This window comes from Protopterus annectens, chromosome 6.part0, assembly GCF_019279795.1.
Source record: "Protopterus annectens isolate FY-2018-M chromosome 6.part0, PAN1.0, whole genome shotgun sequence".
NCBI lineage: Eukaryota > Metazoa > Chordata > Ceratodontiformes > Protopteridae > Protopterus > Protopterus annectens.
The window spans coordinates 1,034,757,580-1,034,775,420 of record NC_056737.1 but is presented as its reverse complement, the minus strand read 5'-3'; the positions used below and the strand labels follow the sequence as shown (position 1 = coordinate 1,034,775,420).

The 17,841-nt window shown below is 40.7% G+C and overlaps 1 protein-coding gene across 1 annotated transcript in view; it reads left to right on the top strand.

The window, feature by feature from the left end:
• PAPOLA (poly(A) polymerase alpha) overlaps nucleotides 1-17,841 on the top strand; it is a 1,404,594-nt gene that overhangs the window by 53,442 nt on the left and 1,333,311 nt on the right. The window contains exons 4-5 of the mRNA XM_044073612.1: nucleotides 2,079-2,188; nucleotides 15,916-15,969. Coding sequence (XP_043929547.1) covers nucleotides 2,079-2,188; nucleotides 15,916-15,969 — 164 coding nt within the window. The remainder of the gene's footprint in view (nucleotides 1-2,078; nucleotides 2,189-15,915; nucleotides 15,970-17,841) is intronic.

Below are 17,841 nucleotides of genomic sequence, written 5' to 3'. Positions count from 1 at the left end.
TTTGGGATGTACCGTACCAGACACCTGCAGCAACTGGAAAGACACCAAAAGTACCTCACCAAGAGGATCAAAGGGCTCAAACAGATTCTATATGCTGCCCGGTTAAAGAAACTCCAGCTCTACTCAGTGGCATACCGCCTGCTCAGAGGCGATCTGTGCCTGACTTATAAAGCCATGTCCAACCTGGAATTAATGGACATGCTGCACCTCAGAAAATCCAAATCCCATTGAGCTATGCGCTTGAGAGACTTGAACCTCAGCACTGAAATAAATAGGACATGCTGGAGGGACAGATTCGTAACCCAGAGGCTCCCTTCACTCTGGAATAAAGTCCCAGTCCAGGTTAGGCAGAGTCCCTCATTGACTCTCTCCAAGAGGAATCTTGAGTGGATGGGAGATCGTAGATTTACTCCGGGTATCACTTCTGTCTCACTGTTAGACAGATGCACAGAATACTAACCTCGAAAAAGGGCATAGCAAAATTCATTTTAAAATGGGTGGCGAAAGCCAAACACACTCTGGCTAGACTTGTAAATACCCCAGGGCAGATGGCCTAATATGAAGCTATGAACCTATAAGCAACTAAAAAAATTTAAGGCTGCCACCAGACAATACTGGAAAAGTCGATGGACTCTCATTGTGTTTGCCCCCATAAGCAATGTTTTACCAGAAATTCCCCAAACTACTACTCACTGAGAATGTGAGCGTATAAATACGATGAGTGACTTTATTTATGATATGTACTGTATGCCTTCTACCAATTATTTCTATATTGCTGATGTATTCGTTTGTTTACATTACAGATTATTCTTTTCTGCTTAAGATTGTTGCATGTGCTTAACTATGTATAATCTGTTGGATCTTTTCTCCCCGGCCCTGCACTGAAAAAAGGCTACTTGGCTGCGTTGGACCAACCTGGTCAACAAATGTGAAAATATCACAGGTGATTGTGGCTTCTACGTATACCTGTCCTAAACAAGAGGCTGGGAGTAGAGCAAATTTGTTGAGCAGAACATCTAGTAATGCTTAGATCTAACCTTTAAAAGTTAGAAATGAAGCACTGTGAGCACCCTGAAGTTTAGTTAGCTTAAACCATCATATAGCAGACAGCAGGGTTCAACTGTTCAGGTCAAAACAGCTGGAAAAAATAGGAAATAGCCTTTTGAGCTGTTCGAACCAAGCTAAAACACCAAGCAGTATTAGTAAGAAATATTTGTAAATAAAACGCCAAACAGTAGTAAAAAATCTTGTTGCTATCAAAATTTCTTCACTGAAGTTCATACCAAAACAAATCTTGTTGCAATTAAAGTAGCTTCACTTCTTAATGGCAAAACAACAAATCTTTATTGGGTGGAACTTGCATAAATCGCCAGGTAAGTGCTGTGCTCATGTAAAGGTAAACTAGGTAAAGGTAAACTAAAGGAAACAAGAAATCTTGTTTATATATATATATATATATATATATATATATATATATATATATATATATTTATATATATATATATATATATTTATATATATTTATATATATATATATATATATATATATTTATTTATATATATATATATATATATATTTCAAAAGCAAAGATTTATTTCTAGTTTCTTTACATAAGCACACCACTTTCTGCTGATTTATGCAAGTTTCACTCAGTAAAGATTTGATGTTTTTCCACTAAGTGAAACTATTTTTAATCGCTAAAGGTTTGTTTTGGTATGAAGAACTTGAAAAAGTGAAGAAATTTATCATAATATATTTTACTGCCGTTTGGCATTTTAATTTACAAATATTTCTTACTACTAATGCTTGGTGTTTTAGCTTAGCTCAAATAGCTCAAAAGGCTGTTAATTCATATTTTTGTTCTAACCTTGGAAGTTAGCACATACGGAAGTCTTGGCTGTATTTCAAAAATCACTCTTGGCTGTAGAAATTGGTCTGGCCAAATAGAAGCTCAAAAGCACTTAAGACAGGGTCCTTGATGTGAATCTCAGATGGCAAGTACTCTAATGTGAAGAAAATGTCTTATCTTGGTATCAAGCTTGTCTCATGTTTTGAGTTTAAAACTTTTTTTTTTTAGGTGCTGACATTGATGCGTTGTGTGTGGCACCAAGACATATAGAGAGAGCGGATTTCTTTACATCCTTCTATGAAAAGCTTAAAAATCAGGAGGAGGTTAAAGACTTGAGGGTGAGTGAAGCCTAGTATTTTCTATGAAATGTTCTGCAGGCATATTTAAAATGCCTTTAATGTGTTTTGCTTTGAACAAACTTTTGTCTCATTGTGGTTGTGCTTACGTAGTGCATAGCTGAATATAGTAATGTGGTGGTAAGCATGGGTAGAGAAATTGAGTATTGATGATGCGTCACTAAAAGATGGTTTATGGGTTGGACTAAGTATTTTGCAGTATTCCCTGATAAAGCAGAAGTTTTTTGTCCAAAAGTCCCAGCTGAATTTTGTTTTTTGGTGGAAGAACTTTTTTTAAGCTTTGCTATATCCACTGAATTACGTTCATAGCTAAGTACAAGACTTAAGTGCCATGAAGGTCTTTCTCAATCATAGACAGTATCCCAAAGTCTGAATTAAACCCTGTAGTTTGCATCTGTGAAGTGAAGACCTTGACCATTATTACCAAACCCACCCCTCAGTTTCTCTTCCAAGGCATGATGCACAGGAGTACAGCACCCTCCTTCTACTACAGTGCAGTGTCAGCAGTTCATCTACCTGTTTTAGGAAAAAGAACCCACAGCCAGCTGCAACAGAGCTGAACTTGCTACCTTTTGCGCTACTGACACTGATTTCTGACAAATGATTAACTCTGTAATGTAATTGAATTATTAGTAGTTTTAGCACAAGTTATGGCAAAACCTTTTTTGCTTTATTCAACAGTTTCACCTGCAGCAGTTTTGCAGTGATGTGTGTTGAGAACATTATATCAATTGTCAGTGTTGGCAGAGGTGTTTTTTGCATGGAAATCAAAACCCTGATCTTTTAGGAAAGTCCTATAACAGTAAATAGTTTGGATTCTTTTTCAATCCTTATTCTTTATCCTTGCTGATGTTTTAAACATGTTTGCCTGTCCTTCTGAAGAGTGGTAGTAGTTTCATGACGTTCTGTGGATTGGGCTCCCTCATAGGTTCATAGGTTTATACTAGGCTATCTGCCCTAAGGCATTTATAAGCCTAGCCCAAAGTTTTGTGGCTTACGCCACCCCTTATATGAAAAAATACTGTGCCCATTAGTTTGTTGTGCCTCTGTCCAGCAGTGACACAGAGATGATTCCCGGGATAAACCTACGATCTCCCATCCACAGGTCAAGATTTCTCTTGAACAGAGCCAGCGAGGTGCTCTGCCTCACATGGATCGGGATTTTATTCCACAGCATAGGGAGTCTCTGAGTGATAAATCTATCCCTCCAGCACGTCCTATTTATATCCATGCTAAGGTTTAAGTCGCTTGCTGTAGTGGTTTTGGTGGATTTGGATTTTTTGAGGTGGAGCATGTCCATTAATTCCGGGTTGGACATGGCCTTGTATGTCAGGCTCATGTCACCTCTGAGCAGACGGTATGCAACTGAATAGAGCTGGAGTTTCTTCAGTCTGGCAGCATATGACAGATTTTGGAGTCCCTTTATCCTTTTGGTGAGGAACTTTTGGGGTCTCTCCAATTGCTGCAGATGTCGGGTGAGATACATCCCGAATGGGGCATTGTACTCTATCATTGGTCTGATAAGTGAAGAGTACAGGGGAACAATGACCTCACTATATCTGGATGTGAATCCCTTCATGATCAGGTGGGCAATGTAGAAGGTCTTTCTAACCACTTTAGCAACGTGAGTGTCAAAAGAAAGGCCACTGTCAACCTGGGTCCCCAGGTCCCTGATAACCTCTTCTGTGCTTAGTGGATTGCCACCTATATGGTAGCTTGGGGTTACCTTGTTTTTCCCGAAGGGTATGACTATACATTTTTTGGCGTTCAACTTCAGGCCATGGCTGTGGCACCAGCTATCTGTTTCCGTGAGTCCCTTCTGAAGGATATCCGTGTCCGATGCACTTTCCACTATGGCGCCCAGTTTGCAGTCGTCTGCAAACTTTGTCAGCCAAAGTCCTCCCATGTTGGCCTGTACTTCTGAGAAGTAGATGCCGAACAATAGGGGGCCAAGGACCGAGCCCTGTGGGACACCACTTGTGACCGGCTTGGAGTCTGACATAGCGCCAGCAACTCTAACCCTGTGGGTTCTGTCATTAAGCCAGATGTTCTTTCATCTCACATTGCTGCAGTCCTTACTTATGGGTAGTCCGCTGTCCTCGGTCGGCCCGAATACCAAAGTATTAGGCTGGCGCCGGTCATGGGCGCAGTTCTGACATCAGAGCGCCAGGGTATAAAGGCGCATGACCGGCGCCATATCCTCAGTCTTTTGCCGCATGGTCCGATGCAGAAGCAGCGTTGCAAGTGCCGTCGGCTCTGAAATTTTTCGCTGGAGTTTCAGACCGATACCAAGTTGGCTAAGTACCCGTTAGAATATTTTTGTTTTTCTTGCCTCAGTTACTTACCGGATGTCAGAAAAAGTGAATAATTGTATTTCTTGTGGGAAACAGATACCGCATAGGGATTACCACCGCTTTGTATTCCTTGTTTGGGACCGGAGCACGTAGTCGGGTGTCGGTTTTGTGCTAGGTTTAATAAGCGCACTAGAAAACGGAGGTTAGATTGCGCTAGGTTAGTCTTTGGCAAGAGGTGTAATTATAATATGCCGTCGGATGTTCCGACGCCTGCTTCTACTAAGAAGCGCAAAGACAAATCTTTAAAGCCTAGGCAGGATGATTCGTCCGTTACGGACGCCGGATCTTCAGAAGCTACAGCTGAACAGGTGGATCCGGCTGAAGTTTCTGTTGAGTCCCAGGGGGAAACTTTGATTTTACAAGATGTGGCTTCTCAGGAGGCAGGTCAGGCTGAAGGGGCCTCTCAGGTTACTATTCTCCCTTCTATGCCTAAGGTGGTTAGGCCTTCTGTTACTGTTTCTAAGGCTCCTTCTAAGGGCAGGTCTGTTTTGCCTTCCTCTGGTGTCAGTTCTGGTTCTTCAGGGTCTGTGCCTAAAAGCACATGCTTAAAATGGCAGAGGATTTGATTACTTTAATTAGAGGTTCTGTGCCCCCTCCTGATAAGAGGCCCAGGATGGAGCCAGAGTTGGAAAGTTTGGAGCAGGCCTCAGATGATTCAGAGTCTTCTGCTGAAGACATTCAAGATTTCCCTCCTTATTCTGATTCTGATGCAGAGGATTCCATTCCTTCTGCTTCTCCTCCAGAGGATTTTTCATTTTCAGAAACTCTGCATTCCATGAGGGAGCATTTTAAGTGGGAAGGACAGGATTACTCTGATTCACGGAAGAGACTTAGGGAGTTCTTGTTTTTACCACAGCATAGACCCTTAGCTATACCTCCGGTTTTGGATGTTTCAGATGTTTTCTCGGAAGCTTCCCTTAATCCAGATTCTGTGCCTCCTGCCCCAGTTAAACCGGACAGGTATTACAGGGTGCCTGAGGCTCATAAATATCTGTATAAGAGTCCTAGGGCGGACCCAGAAACTATTAGTCAGGGGCGTAAGGGTGTTAGAGCCTCTGTTGTTAAGAATCCGGTTCCTCTGGATAAGGAAGCTAGAGCTTTGGATAGATGGGGTAAGAAGGTGTATACCTCTTCTACTTTAGCAATGAGAGCTTTGAACTGCCAGTTTCATATGTTGAAGTATCAGAATTTCCTCCTTTCTCAGCTAAGATCTAAGGTGGATGCTTTGGCAGAGGGCATAGAGTGTAAAGAATTGCAGGATTTAGTGCATGTTTCTGAACAGGTGGGTAAGCACTCTCTGCAATGTGGTTTTGATGCTTTACAGGCTTCCTCTAGGGTGGCTGCCTCTGGTTCAGTTATTCGTAGGCACGCCTGGCTTAAGGATCAGAATTTGTCTGAGCATGTTAAGTCTAGAATTCTGGATGCCCCTTTACAGTCTGAAGTTTTGTTTGGTCCTCCTGTGGAGTCAGTCTTAAAGAAAATGGAAGACGAGGCTAAGTAAGATTTTTTGCAGGTACAATCTCCAAAGTTTAGTAGAAATTGGCCTACTAAGGGGTGGACGTACCCTTCTTCTGATTCTCAGTCTAGGGGTAGATCTAGGCGTGGTAGGGGCAGAGCTCAGAGTACCTTCAGGCCGAGACAATGGAGTTCGCCTGCTCAATCTGCTGGTGAGGGCAGGGGCCAGTCCTTTCGTAAACAGGCCCAATGACCTGCATTTTCAGCTGCCAGATTCTTCTTGCCTGGCAGCTCCTTTGGGAGGAAAGTTGGCTCTTTTCAAGCAAAATTGGCATTTAGTCACCCAGGACAAATGGGTATTGGACATTATAAACCGAGGTTACAAGTTCTATTTCCATACCATGCCTCCTTTCAAAGGCATGCCAGACGTCCCTCCTCGGCAAAGGATAGAGGCTCACAAACAAATTTCTTTACTTCAAATAGGAGCTATACAGCCAGTTCCTCTGTCAGAAGTGGGCCTAGGATTTTATTCTCGCCTGTTTCTAGTTCGAAAGAAAGGGAACACGTGGAGACCAATTTTGGATTTATCTATCCTCAACACTTACCTGGACATTCCAAAGTTCAAGATGCTGACTTTACAACAACTTTTACCTCTGTTGGGAAAAGATCACTGGATGGTTACTCTGGATCTCAAAGAGGCTTACCTTCATGTTCCTATCAGGCCCAGTTGCAGGAGGTACCTGCTGGCTGGAAATTTACATTATCAGTTCTCTGCATTGCCCTTTGGCTTATCTACTGCGCCCAGAGTGTTCACAAAGGTTCTGGCTCCAGTGATAGCCTTTTTCAGACTAAGAGGAATACAGATTTATCCTTATTTGGACAATTGCCTGATTATTGCACAAGAAAAGGACAAAGTTCTTCATCATCTACAGTATGTGATGGCAGTGTTAAGATGCCTAGGGTATTCTGTGAACGAAACAAAAATCCAGTCTAGTACCCTCTCAGGACATGTGCTTTCTGGGTGTGAGACTGAATACAGCTTCCCAGATGGCTTTTTTGACCCCGGACAAACAAAGAAGCCTTTCTCTTTATTTCCATCAAATGTCTCTACGGTCCAGGCTGACTGCAAGGACAGTCCTTCAAGCCTTGGGGTTCATGGCATCTTGTATTCTGGTGCTTCCCAATGCCAAATTGCATATGAGGAAGCTTCAATGGTATCTCAAAAATGTATGGACACAACACTGCCAAGATCTAGACACTGTCATTCAGATAATACCTTGCATTCAGAAGGAGTTTTTGTGGTGGGCTCAGGAATGTCACCTAAACAAGGGACTCTCTGTGACCCGGCCAGAGGCGAGTCAGATTCTAACGACAGATGCCTCGGACAAGGCTTGGGGAGCACACATCAATGGAAAATGGGTGCAAAACACGTGGCCTGTCAAACTCCAGCATTTGCATATCAACTTGAAGGAAATGTTAGCAGTCCAGTTTGCATTGATGGCTTTCAAAGATTTACTTCACCCGGGGCAGGTGTTGATTCAAACAGACAACACTACTGTCATGTGGTACATCAACAAGCAAGGGGGAACGCATTCTTACCCTCTTTGCAGGCAAGCGATGATTTTGTGGGAAACTGCTCTCAATCTACACCTCAATCTTCAGGCAAGGTTTCTACCAGGAGCACAGAACTCCTTAGCAGATGTGTTGAGCAGGGAAATAGTGGATCCTCACGAGTGGAAATTGGATCCTCATGTATTTCAAAAGTTGACAGTGTTATGGGGAACTCAAGACATAGATCTGTTCGCTTCTCCACTAAATTACCAGTTGCCAAAGATTTGCACAAAAATGTTTCATCACACAGCTTGGAAGGTGGACGCTCTATCATTCAGTTGGAACAATCTGCATGTATATGCCTTTCCACCTCTGCCTCTTCTTCCCAAGGTACTTTTGAAGGCCAGACAAGACAAGCCAACCATGATTTTGATAGCACCGGATTGGCCTCGACAACACTGGTACCCACTACTGAGGAGTTTAGTACGAGAACCTCCATGGCCTCTGCCTTTGATTCCGCACCTTTTGTCACAAGAGGACAATCACTTCCTCAATGTCAAGATTCAGTCTCTGCATCTAACAGCCTGGCATATTCTGTTTTAGACTCTGGAGGGTCTCTGCTTCCACAACAAGTTTTGAATGTTATTTTGGAGGCCAGGAGGCCTAGTACCAGGAAAGTTTACGCTGATAAATGGAGGAGATTTTTTATTTGGAGCAAAGGAATGGACTTTGATGTCTCCAAACCTGATTAAAGTGTTGCTCTTCAATATCTTACTGAGTTATTGGACAAGGGTTTGTCTTTCTCCTCGATAAAGGTCCATGCTGCAGCCATTTCTGCTCACTATGATTGTGACCCTCCTTTATTCTCTCATCCTTTGTTTAAGCAATTTCTTAGAGGGGCAAAGAATATAAGACCCCCACGTAGAGCTCCTACTCCTGCTTGGGATCTCAGTTTTGTGTTGGAAAAACTTACTCTACAACCTTTTGAGCCTGCAGCTACTGCCGAGTTAAAGTATTTGTCATGGAAAACTGCTTTTTTGTTGGCCATTACCTCTGCAAGAAGGGTTTCTGAATTACAGGCCCTCATGGCAGTGGAGCCTTTCCTGATTTTTCATAAGGATAGGGTATCTTTGCGTACTAATCCTTCCTTTATGCCTAAAGTGGTTTCTAGTGTGGCCTTAAACCAAACTATTCATTTGCCTACTTTTTATGCAAACCCCCAAAATAAAGGGGAGAAAATTTTGCATACTTTGGATATTCACAGGCAGTTGCGTTATTATTTGAGCAGAACCAACGAGTTCAGACAGTCTCAGCAGTTGTTTGTTTCTTTTGCTTTGGGTTCACAGGGTAAACCTGTTTCAAAACAAACTATTTCTAAATGGATTGGGTTTTGTATTTCTTTCTGTTCCCATCATGGTAAGGAGATTCCTGCTGGGATCAGGCCTCATTCCACTAGGGCTACTGCTTCTTCTACAGCCTTTCTAAGGGGGGTAGCTACAAAAGACATTTTGGAGGCAGCTACTTGGAGTTCAGTGCATACTTTTTCTAAACATTACCACCTTCCTCTTTATTCTAAGTCTAGGGCTGGATTTGCCACTGCAATTTTACAGGGCATTTTAGCAGCCCCTAATGCTTTATGATTTTTACCATCCTCCCTTTTCCATTGCTTTGGGATTCTACCCATAAGTAAGGACTGCAGCAATGTGAGATGAAGAACATAGTACAGTTTTGTACCTACCATAAATGTAGATGTTCGAAGATCCACATTGCTGCAGTCCAATTTACCCTCCCTCCTTCCCCACTGTAGTTTGACATGGTGCTATGCTTTAGGTGATGGTTGTTGTTGGGCATGTTTTTGGGAGGTATTCTGTTTTTGGCTGTGGCCTTTCTGGTTTGGCCTTCTGAAATCTGGGGCAAGAAAAGACTGAGGATATGACGTCGGTCATGCGCCTTTATACCCTGATGCTCTGATGTCAGAACTAGGCGCCTATGACCGACGTCAGCCTAATACTTTGGTATTCGGGCCGACCGAGGACAGCGGACTACCCATAAGTAAGGACTGCAGCAATGTGGATCTTCGAACATCTACATTTATGGTAGGTACAAAACTGTACTTTTGCAACCCATCTTGTGACATATAGGTTTACATTTAAGCTGGTAAGTTTTTCTACAATACCCGAGTGGGGTATTGTGTCGAAGGCCTTTGCAAGGTCAGGGTAGGCTGTATGGACTGCCTTTCCCTCAATGGCCTTGGTGACTGTTTCGAAGAAGTCGACCAGGTTCAAAAGGCATGATCTGCCCTTGATGAAGCCAAACTGGGTCGGGTCCAATGTCTGCAAGTCCCCTATATCTTTGTTTATGAGCTCCATTATGATCCTCTCCATAGCTTTGCAGACTAGACTTGTTAAGCTTATGGGGCGGTAATTACCAGGGTCCGTAGAGGCACCGCCTTTGTGGAGTGGGACCACAGTTGCCGTACGCCACTCCTTGGGCACGTATCCTGTGGTAAGGCTGAGATTAAACAGCTGCCTTATGTGCGGGTTTAATTCCTCATTTAGCTCGTGTAGCACACAGCCGGGGACACCATCTGGTCCCATTGATGCTGTGTTTTTAGCTTTAGAGAGAGCAGCTTTCACCTGCGCATTTGAGATGTCTGGGAGGCTACACTCTGCTGGGATAGTTATCTCTCCTTTAGGGGGGGAGAGGGGGGTGAAGTTTGCACTGAACCTGTCTGCCAGTATGTTGGCAATGTCTGTGGGTTCGGTGATTTTTGTATCATTTTGGACTAATTCTGAGCATATCTGGGAGTTTCCACCCAGGCTCCTAACATAGCTGAAAAAGGCCTTATGATTGTCCTTTGAATCCAAGGCAATTTTTCTCTCAGAATTGGCCTTAGTTGCTTTTATGAGTGCTCGTATTTTTTTACTAATAATGATCAGGGGTGACTTCCCTTTTATGGATTTTGTTCTATCATGTAATAGCTTTCTCCTCTTATTGTAAAGTTTGTTAATGGCTGGGGTCCACCAGATTGGACGTTTGCCCTTTGTGGAAAGTGTCTTGGTTTTATTTGGGATTGCCTGATCCATGCAGTCCTGGAGGTGTTCATAGAAGACATTTGTAAGGGCTTCCACAGCTTGGGTTGTGGTTTCCACTGGCTCAGGGGCCTTGAAGGTTACCACACCAGTCTTGAGTAGTGTGAAGTTTGCTTTAGAGAAGTTCTTCACTGTGGTCTTTTTTGTTTAGGGTGGGGGCGGGATATGGATTTCCAGTGAGATTAGTTTATGATCAGATCTCACCAATGAGGGATATACTTCCGGTGTGGAGCATTTTGTCCCCATGTTTGTGATAATGAGATCTAGTATATTTTCTCCTCTCGTGGGAACAGTGACCAGCTGTTCCATGGCATTTGAATTTATGAACTCCAGGAACCATTGGGCTAGAAAGTTAGGGCTTGAGTAATGTTCCCAGTCTATATTCAGGTAGTTGAAGTCACCCAATATGATGGTGTTTGGAGATACATTTATACCCTCCAGTGTCTTCAGGAAGGCTGTGTGGGGTTCCTGAGTTTGAGAGGGTGGCCTGTAGCATGCTACAATTTTGTAGAGCAGTTTTGCCTATGGTTAGTTGCACCTGCATGGTTTCGGCTTGTGCATTGCCACCAACCTGGAGGTGTGGGTATCCTTTATGAATATGGATACACCCCTCCTTTTGTGGTGTGGTCCGGTTTTGGGGCGGAACGCATGATATGAGGTAAAACCTAATAGTGCCGGGGTGCTCTCAGGAGCCTTGAACCAGGTTTCAGTTACAGCACAGACATCGATGTTCTCCATACTGAGAAGGGCCTAGAGTGCGTGCATTTTGAGATTTAGACTTCTGGCATTGAGCAGCATTATCCTCAGTTTCTTCCCATTTTTGTTTTCTAGGGTGGTAGGTTTAGAATTTGAGCCTTGCCTAAAAAAGGCACTATGGGGTGGCAAGAGCCTTAGCCAATATCCGAATCCCAGGGTGACAGGTGCAAGCCATCCCTTGCAGCGTGGCTTGTCAAGCATGTCATCCCAGGCAGACAGACACTGGATCCCCTTTGAATGACACCAGACATTAAGCCAATTGTTAAAGCTGATATCTTGTCTCTATATTGTGGCATCATTCTTGGTGAAGGAAGGATACTGCTCAGGGTCAGGGTCATACCTGCTTGGGCTACATAATCAGAGAGCTCCTCTGTCTCTCTTCATGTAGTCCAGGGAGGTACGTCTCAGGTCGTTCACACCAGCATGGACAATGATTGTCATATTTGTACTTGCCGTGGAGTGACCAGAGTGCTTGTGTTATGTGGTGGATTCTAGCGCCGGATAGGCAGCTTACTGTGACCCTCTCCTTGTTCAGCCTGGTGAGTAGGACGTCAGTGTGTCTGACTATGGAGTCACCTATGACAAGTATGTTTGGTGTTGTATTTGGCCTTAAGGGCTGTGACTGCTTTGCACACTGCTTTTGTGGTTTGTGTTGCTTGTTGGGTGTCTTGAGGTAGCAGTTGTTTGGGTGTCTGCTTTGGAGGCCTCTGCTCTTTAGGTAAATTTTTACTCAGAGCCTCCGAGTATGTCTGTGTGTTTGTGTTTGATTCATTGGTGTGGTAGCATTATGTGAGGCTGGTTTTGTGGTGTGTGTAGTTGCCTTCTCCTCCTGTGTCTGGTGTTACCTGTCCTGAGTTGAGAGAGCTCAGCCTCCAGTTTGGCTAAATAGCTGCATCTCTCGCAAGTATTTGTGTTGTGGGAGGAGGAGAGGGTTGTCTGTGTACATGAGGTAGTTATAACATTGCCTCAAGATTCCCAGATTCACCAGCTGGACCGGAGAGGAGATTGACAACTGACCTTTGGACATGCTAGAATAATATTGGGAATTCCTTAATTGAAAACAAGGGCCAGTGGGGAGTGAGGGTGTAGTGCTTTTAATTTTTAGTGCTGACTTATATAATTGCTATAGTGAGCAAGTGCCAGGTAACTTGAGTGCAATGTGTTACAAGTAACTAAATGCAAAAACGAAAAACAGTAACTTTCAAGTGAAACAAGGAACTAGTACAGTAAGCAATGCAGATATCACTAGTGATCCACAGAAGCGCTGAGAAGCCGTGTAGGTGGAATTAGCTTCCAGGAAATAACAAGCAAACAAACAAGCATATAAACAAAGCTAGATTCAGCAGGCCTGGATCTAGTCTATGCTAGAGCAAACAAGGTGTACCAATTTCAGTAAGATACAGTTCAGATATTCAGGCACTATAAACCTTTAACCAGAAATTCCCAGCTCAGAAGGGCAGAGTCCAGCCTCTTCTCCCATAAGAGTGCAGACCACGAACCTTCTTAATGTAAAATAACTGGCCTGAAGCCCAAGTGCCTAAACCAGAACTAATACCCTTGGACACTGGGCTCTCAATCAGCAGTTCCCAACTTAGAAGGATGAAAGCTACCTGTCCTGCCACCATAGTGCTTGCCACAAACCTTCCTAATGTAAAACAACTGGTCTGAAGCCCAAGTGCTTAATCCAAAAGACTTAGAATGATAGCTACACTTTAATCAAGTTACAACCAAGCAGTAATAAATACAATTGAATACTTTAGAGAATGTCTGGATTAGTGCTCAAGTTACACAAACAAAGCTAGATCCAGCAGGCCCGAATCCAGTCTATGCCACAGCAAACAAGGCGCACCAACTTCGGTAAGAAGCCGTTTAGATATGCATGCACTATAAGCCTTCAACCAGAAATTCCCAGCTCAGAAGGGCAGAGTCCAGCCTCTCCTCCCACAAGAGTGCAGACCACGAACCCTCTTAATGTAAAATAACTGGCCTGAAAGCCCAAGTGCTTAAACCAGAATTAATACACTTTTAGAATAACCGACACTGTGCCCTCAATCAGCAGTTCCCAACCTAGAAGGATGTAAGCTACCTGTTCTGCCACAACAGTGCAGACCACAAACCCTCTCAGTGCAAAACAACTGGTCCGAAGCCCAAGTGTTTAAACCAAAAGGCTTAGAATGAGTTACACCAAGCAGTAATAAATACAATTGAGTATTTTTAAGATGATGCAAAAGTAAAATGAAGTAGGTAGAAACACAAGTACAGTAAAAGCAGATAAAATTTTTTTTTTTATCTGAACAAGTGCTGGGATCAAAGAAACAGATTTGAGTGCTGAAACTAGAAAACTGGCTAGTTATAAGAAAAAAAAAACAAGCTAGAAGGCTTCCCTCAAATACCGAAGGGCTTGGGGGCTCAGAAGCCTACAAATAGTCTATACCACTTAACAGGAAAGGCAGGAAATAAGCTTAATTTTGTCTGTTTCACAGATGCTCTCTTTGTACACAGTAGGAGTGCCTGAAATCAGAATATGATCTCACTGCACTCAGTTGAGTGAGCAGATGAGATGGGCCCAGAGGCAGGCTGAGGGGCGGGCAATTTCAAGGCCACTAAGATTAACACCAAAACAAAAACAGGGTGGGTGGGAATAACTGAAGAGCAGAATAACCAACTTGAGTTCAATATTCCTTCAACACAGTTTAAATCAAATTAAATACTGTATTTTTTTTTAAAAAAAGTGCAGATAAAGGTACTTAAATTCTCTTATACGTCCAGTTGAATATAACCAAGTTCTTAGCTGGCCAAAGCTGAGGTTTATATATTTATATATATGTGTGTGTGTGTGTGTGTGTGTGTGTGTGTGTGTGTGTGTGTGTGTGTGTGTATATGTATATAGATTTATGTGTGTGTATATATATATATATATATATATATATATATATATATATATTTATATGTATATATATATATAGATATAAATATGTATATATATGTATATATATTTATATATAGATTTATATATATATATATGTATGTATATATATATATATATATATATATATATATGTATGTATATATATATATATATATATATATATTTATATATATGTATGTATATATATATATATATATATATATATATATATGTATATATATATATATATATTTATATATATGTATGTATGTGTGTATATATATATATATATATAAGTAAGAAAGTGTGTATATATATAGATATATATATGTATATATTATATATAATATATATATTATATATTTATTATATTTATATATTATATATATATTTATGTATATATATATATATATATATTTATGTATATGTTTTTATATATGTATATATTTATATATATTTATATATATATATATATATATTTATATATATATATATATATATATATATATATATATATTTATATATATATATATATATATATATATATATACATTTATATATATATATATATATATATATATATATATATATATTTATATTTATATATATATATATATATATATATATATATATATATATATATATATATATATATATTATATATATATTTATATATATATATATTTTATATATATTTATATATATATTTATATATTTATATATATATTTATATATATATATATATATATATATATATATATATATATATATATATATATATATATATATATATTTATATATATATATATATTTATATATATTTATATATATATATTTATTTATATAAATAAAATACAAACAAATGTTTCACTACATATTTGCTTGTGCGTATAAAGTGTTTGTCATGGTTCAAACAGTCTGAGGATTGGGTTGAGGAGCAGGGGAGTGTGTTAGCGAGTCAAATCCAACAAGTAGAAGAGTTTGGATTCGGCCACTGTTGGATCCAAGATCCCACATGTTGTAATAGACGGAGGCATACAACGTGGATCTGTTTTTATGGTAAGTACATAACTTTTGTTTTTTTTTTCTCTTCACAATGCTTTAAACGTTAACATTTTTTGAAACTGCTGTTTTTAGGAAGTCTCCTACTTTTGGCCTGCCTTTTCATTTTGATGTCTGACTGCAGTTTTTTGTTTGTTTGAACTTAAAGCATCTAAAGTTAACAGCTTTTAGTTTTCTCAGCCTGTTTGAGTTGATGTATTTTTTTTCTTTTTTTCATTTATTTTAATCACCTGCAAGTGCGTGTGATGAATTTTTTTTCCCTCAGTTATGGGAAACCATCTCCTGAAGCAAAGATGACGCTAGAACTGCTTTTTGCTGAACTGCAGAATACTTCCCAGAGTGACTTCAGCCTGTGTCCTTGGTGACTGGTATCTGAATTTTACCCAAATAGTGGTTTAAATGGCACGCTTTTTTTTCACACTAGGATAGCAGCAATCTTGCTCTCTGTTGGGTTTTTCTTCATATAAAAGTTCTCTCTCTTAATGTTAATTGTGTGCCATATTTAGTAATTTTTTTTTTCCCCTCCCACAGGCAGTTGAAGATGCTTTTGTTCCTGTTATCAAGTTGGTGTTTGATGGAATAGAGGCAAGTTAAACATTTTAAAATGTTAATTATGCTGACAAGTGTGACTAAGGTTTGTGGAATGCTGTTTTTGAAAGTCAGCTGTTGATTAAAATGAAATGTACTGGAAAGTTTAACTCTGCTGTGTAGTTTGCTTCCCTGAAAGCCTTGGTAGCACTTTCATAGAAAGTTTCCAAGAATGTAAAGTTTTTTCTTGCTGCATCGAGTTCTTTTGTTACTGTCTACCGTTGCTTACCATTGTGTCAGGTGTTGCTCCACTGGAAGTACTGCTGTGATGCCAGAAAGTGATGGTTAGTAATTGTCATATTTGCATCAAAACTAGGATCGGGAACAAAACATCTCTCCACCTTTTGTTGATGTCTTGGCATCTGTATTTTGGTGTGTGTATATTCCCCCACCACCATTTTCGAAACATCTTGCCATGTAACCCTGCTAACCCATGCATGCAGCTATGCTTCTGAGTTCAGCAATCAGCTTTAATTTAGTGAAGAATTCTAAGTTTTCACATTAAAAGCTGCGTTGAATTCTCTAAAATGTCTATCTAACCACTGTCTCCATTGAAGGTGCTTTTTATTTTTTTTTGACAGCTGTTGCCCTCACTATCTGCCACAGATTCACACACTGTCATCTGTCCCCACTTACTCGCACATAGTTCCATATTTAGTCAGTCCTGGATGTATCCCTTTGCAGCTTGCCCCCCCCCCCGAATTCTCTGAGAATTGTTTTTGTGACGTATATCCTAAGTCCAGTTAACGAGGACCTATAAGAATCTGTGGAGTGGGTGCAGTTATCCTTTGACAGCAGTCTATTTGTGCCCTGGTGTAAAGCAATATAGAAAGACCTCCTCATGTCACCCATCTCTTGCTGAGCTGCAAATCTGCTGGCTTCCACCAGAAGTCCTAAGCAGTGGATTCTTCACAGGTCTTGTCTGCATAATAGAGCTTCCTCACACCTGCCAGTGGCCTGATTGCTTTCCCAATCTTGATTGGTAAGCAGTACAAATGACACCCAGTCTGTCATTGGACCATTAAATTCTTTCACTCAAGTTTATTTCTCCGACCTGCTTTCTGAAAGCTTTAACCACTTTTAACTGTTGCTGTCAGCAAATGCTTTCAGTGAAGTGTGCTAGATGGTGTTACCTCCATCTTGTAGAGGGATAAGAGGGGTAATTGAGAACCTATTCATCTACTGGGGCTAAGTGTGTTACCGTTGCAGCTAAGTATGCAGTGTGAATAGACAGCTCAGCTGCTGAAATTAGCCAGTAATATCGAGATGCATTACCTTGTTTACCAGATGGGGATACATAAATTCTCTTTTGGTGAAATACAGTACATTGTGGGTCAGGGATCATAGTCATGGCCGACGTTTTGTGCTTTTGATAGTAATGCAGTATTTTTTGTTGATCCTTTGGTATCTCATTTGGATCTCATTCAGACAGATGTTGCCAGCTTATAAAATGGGTACAGAGGATTAGTCTTGATAGTCATTTTAGCTAGTATTTCTAGGAGATCATTGGAGCAAGAACACTCTGTCATCTACCTACTTAAATGAATACACTACATGAAACTTCAACAGGGTGTCTTTATTCCCCTCCCAGGGAGGGCATCAGAGAGTCTCCTTAATCTGCTAGCTAAAATGATTTTATTTCCTTTGTACTCTGTTTCCTGTTAGTCCTGTCACCCTCTGGGTCACGTGGGATACAAGACTTGCCTCTAACCTTCTAGGTTACCTCATTTTTATTTCAACTTAGAAAATTGGGTAAAGTTAAAGGGGAGAGTTCAGTGAAGCAACTCTGTGTATGAAAGAGTCTAAGATGTCATAGAAAACCAACCGGGACCCAAGGGCATTAAAGCTACTACTGTCAAAAACCCTACC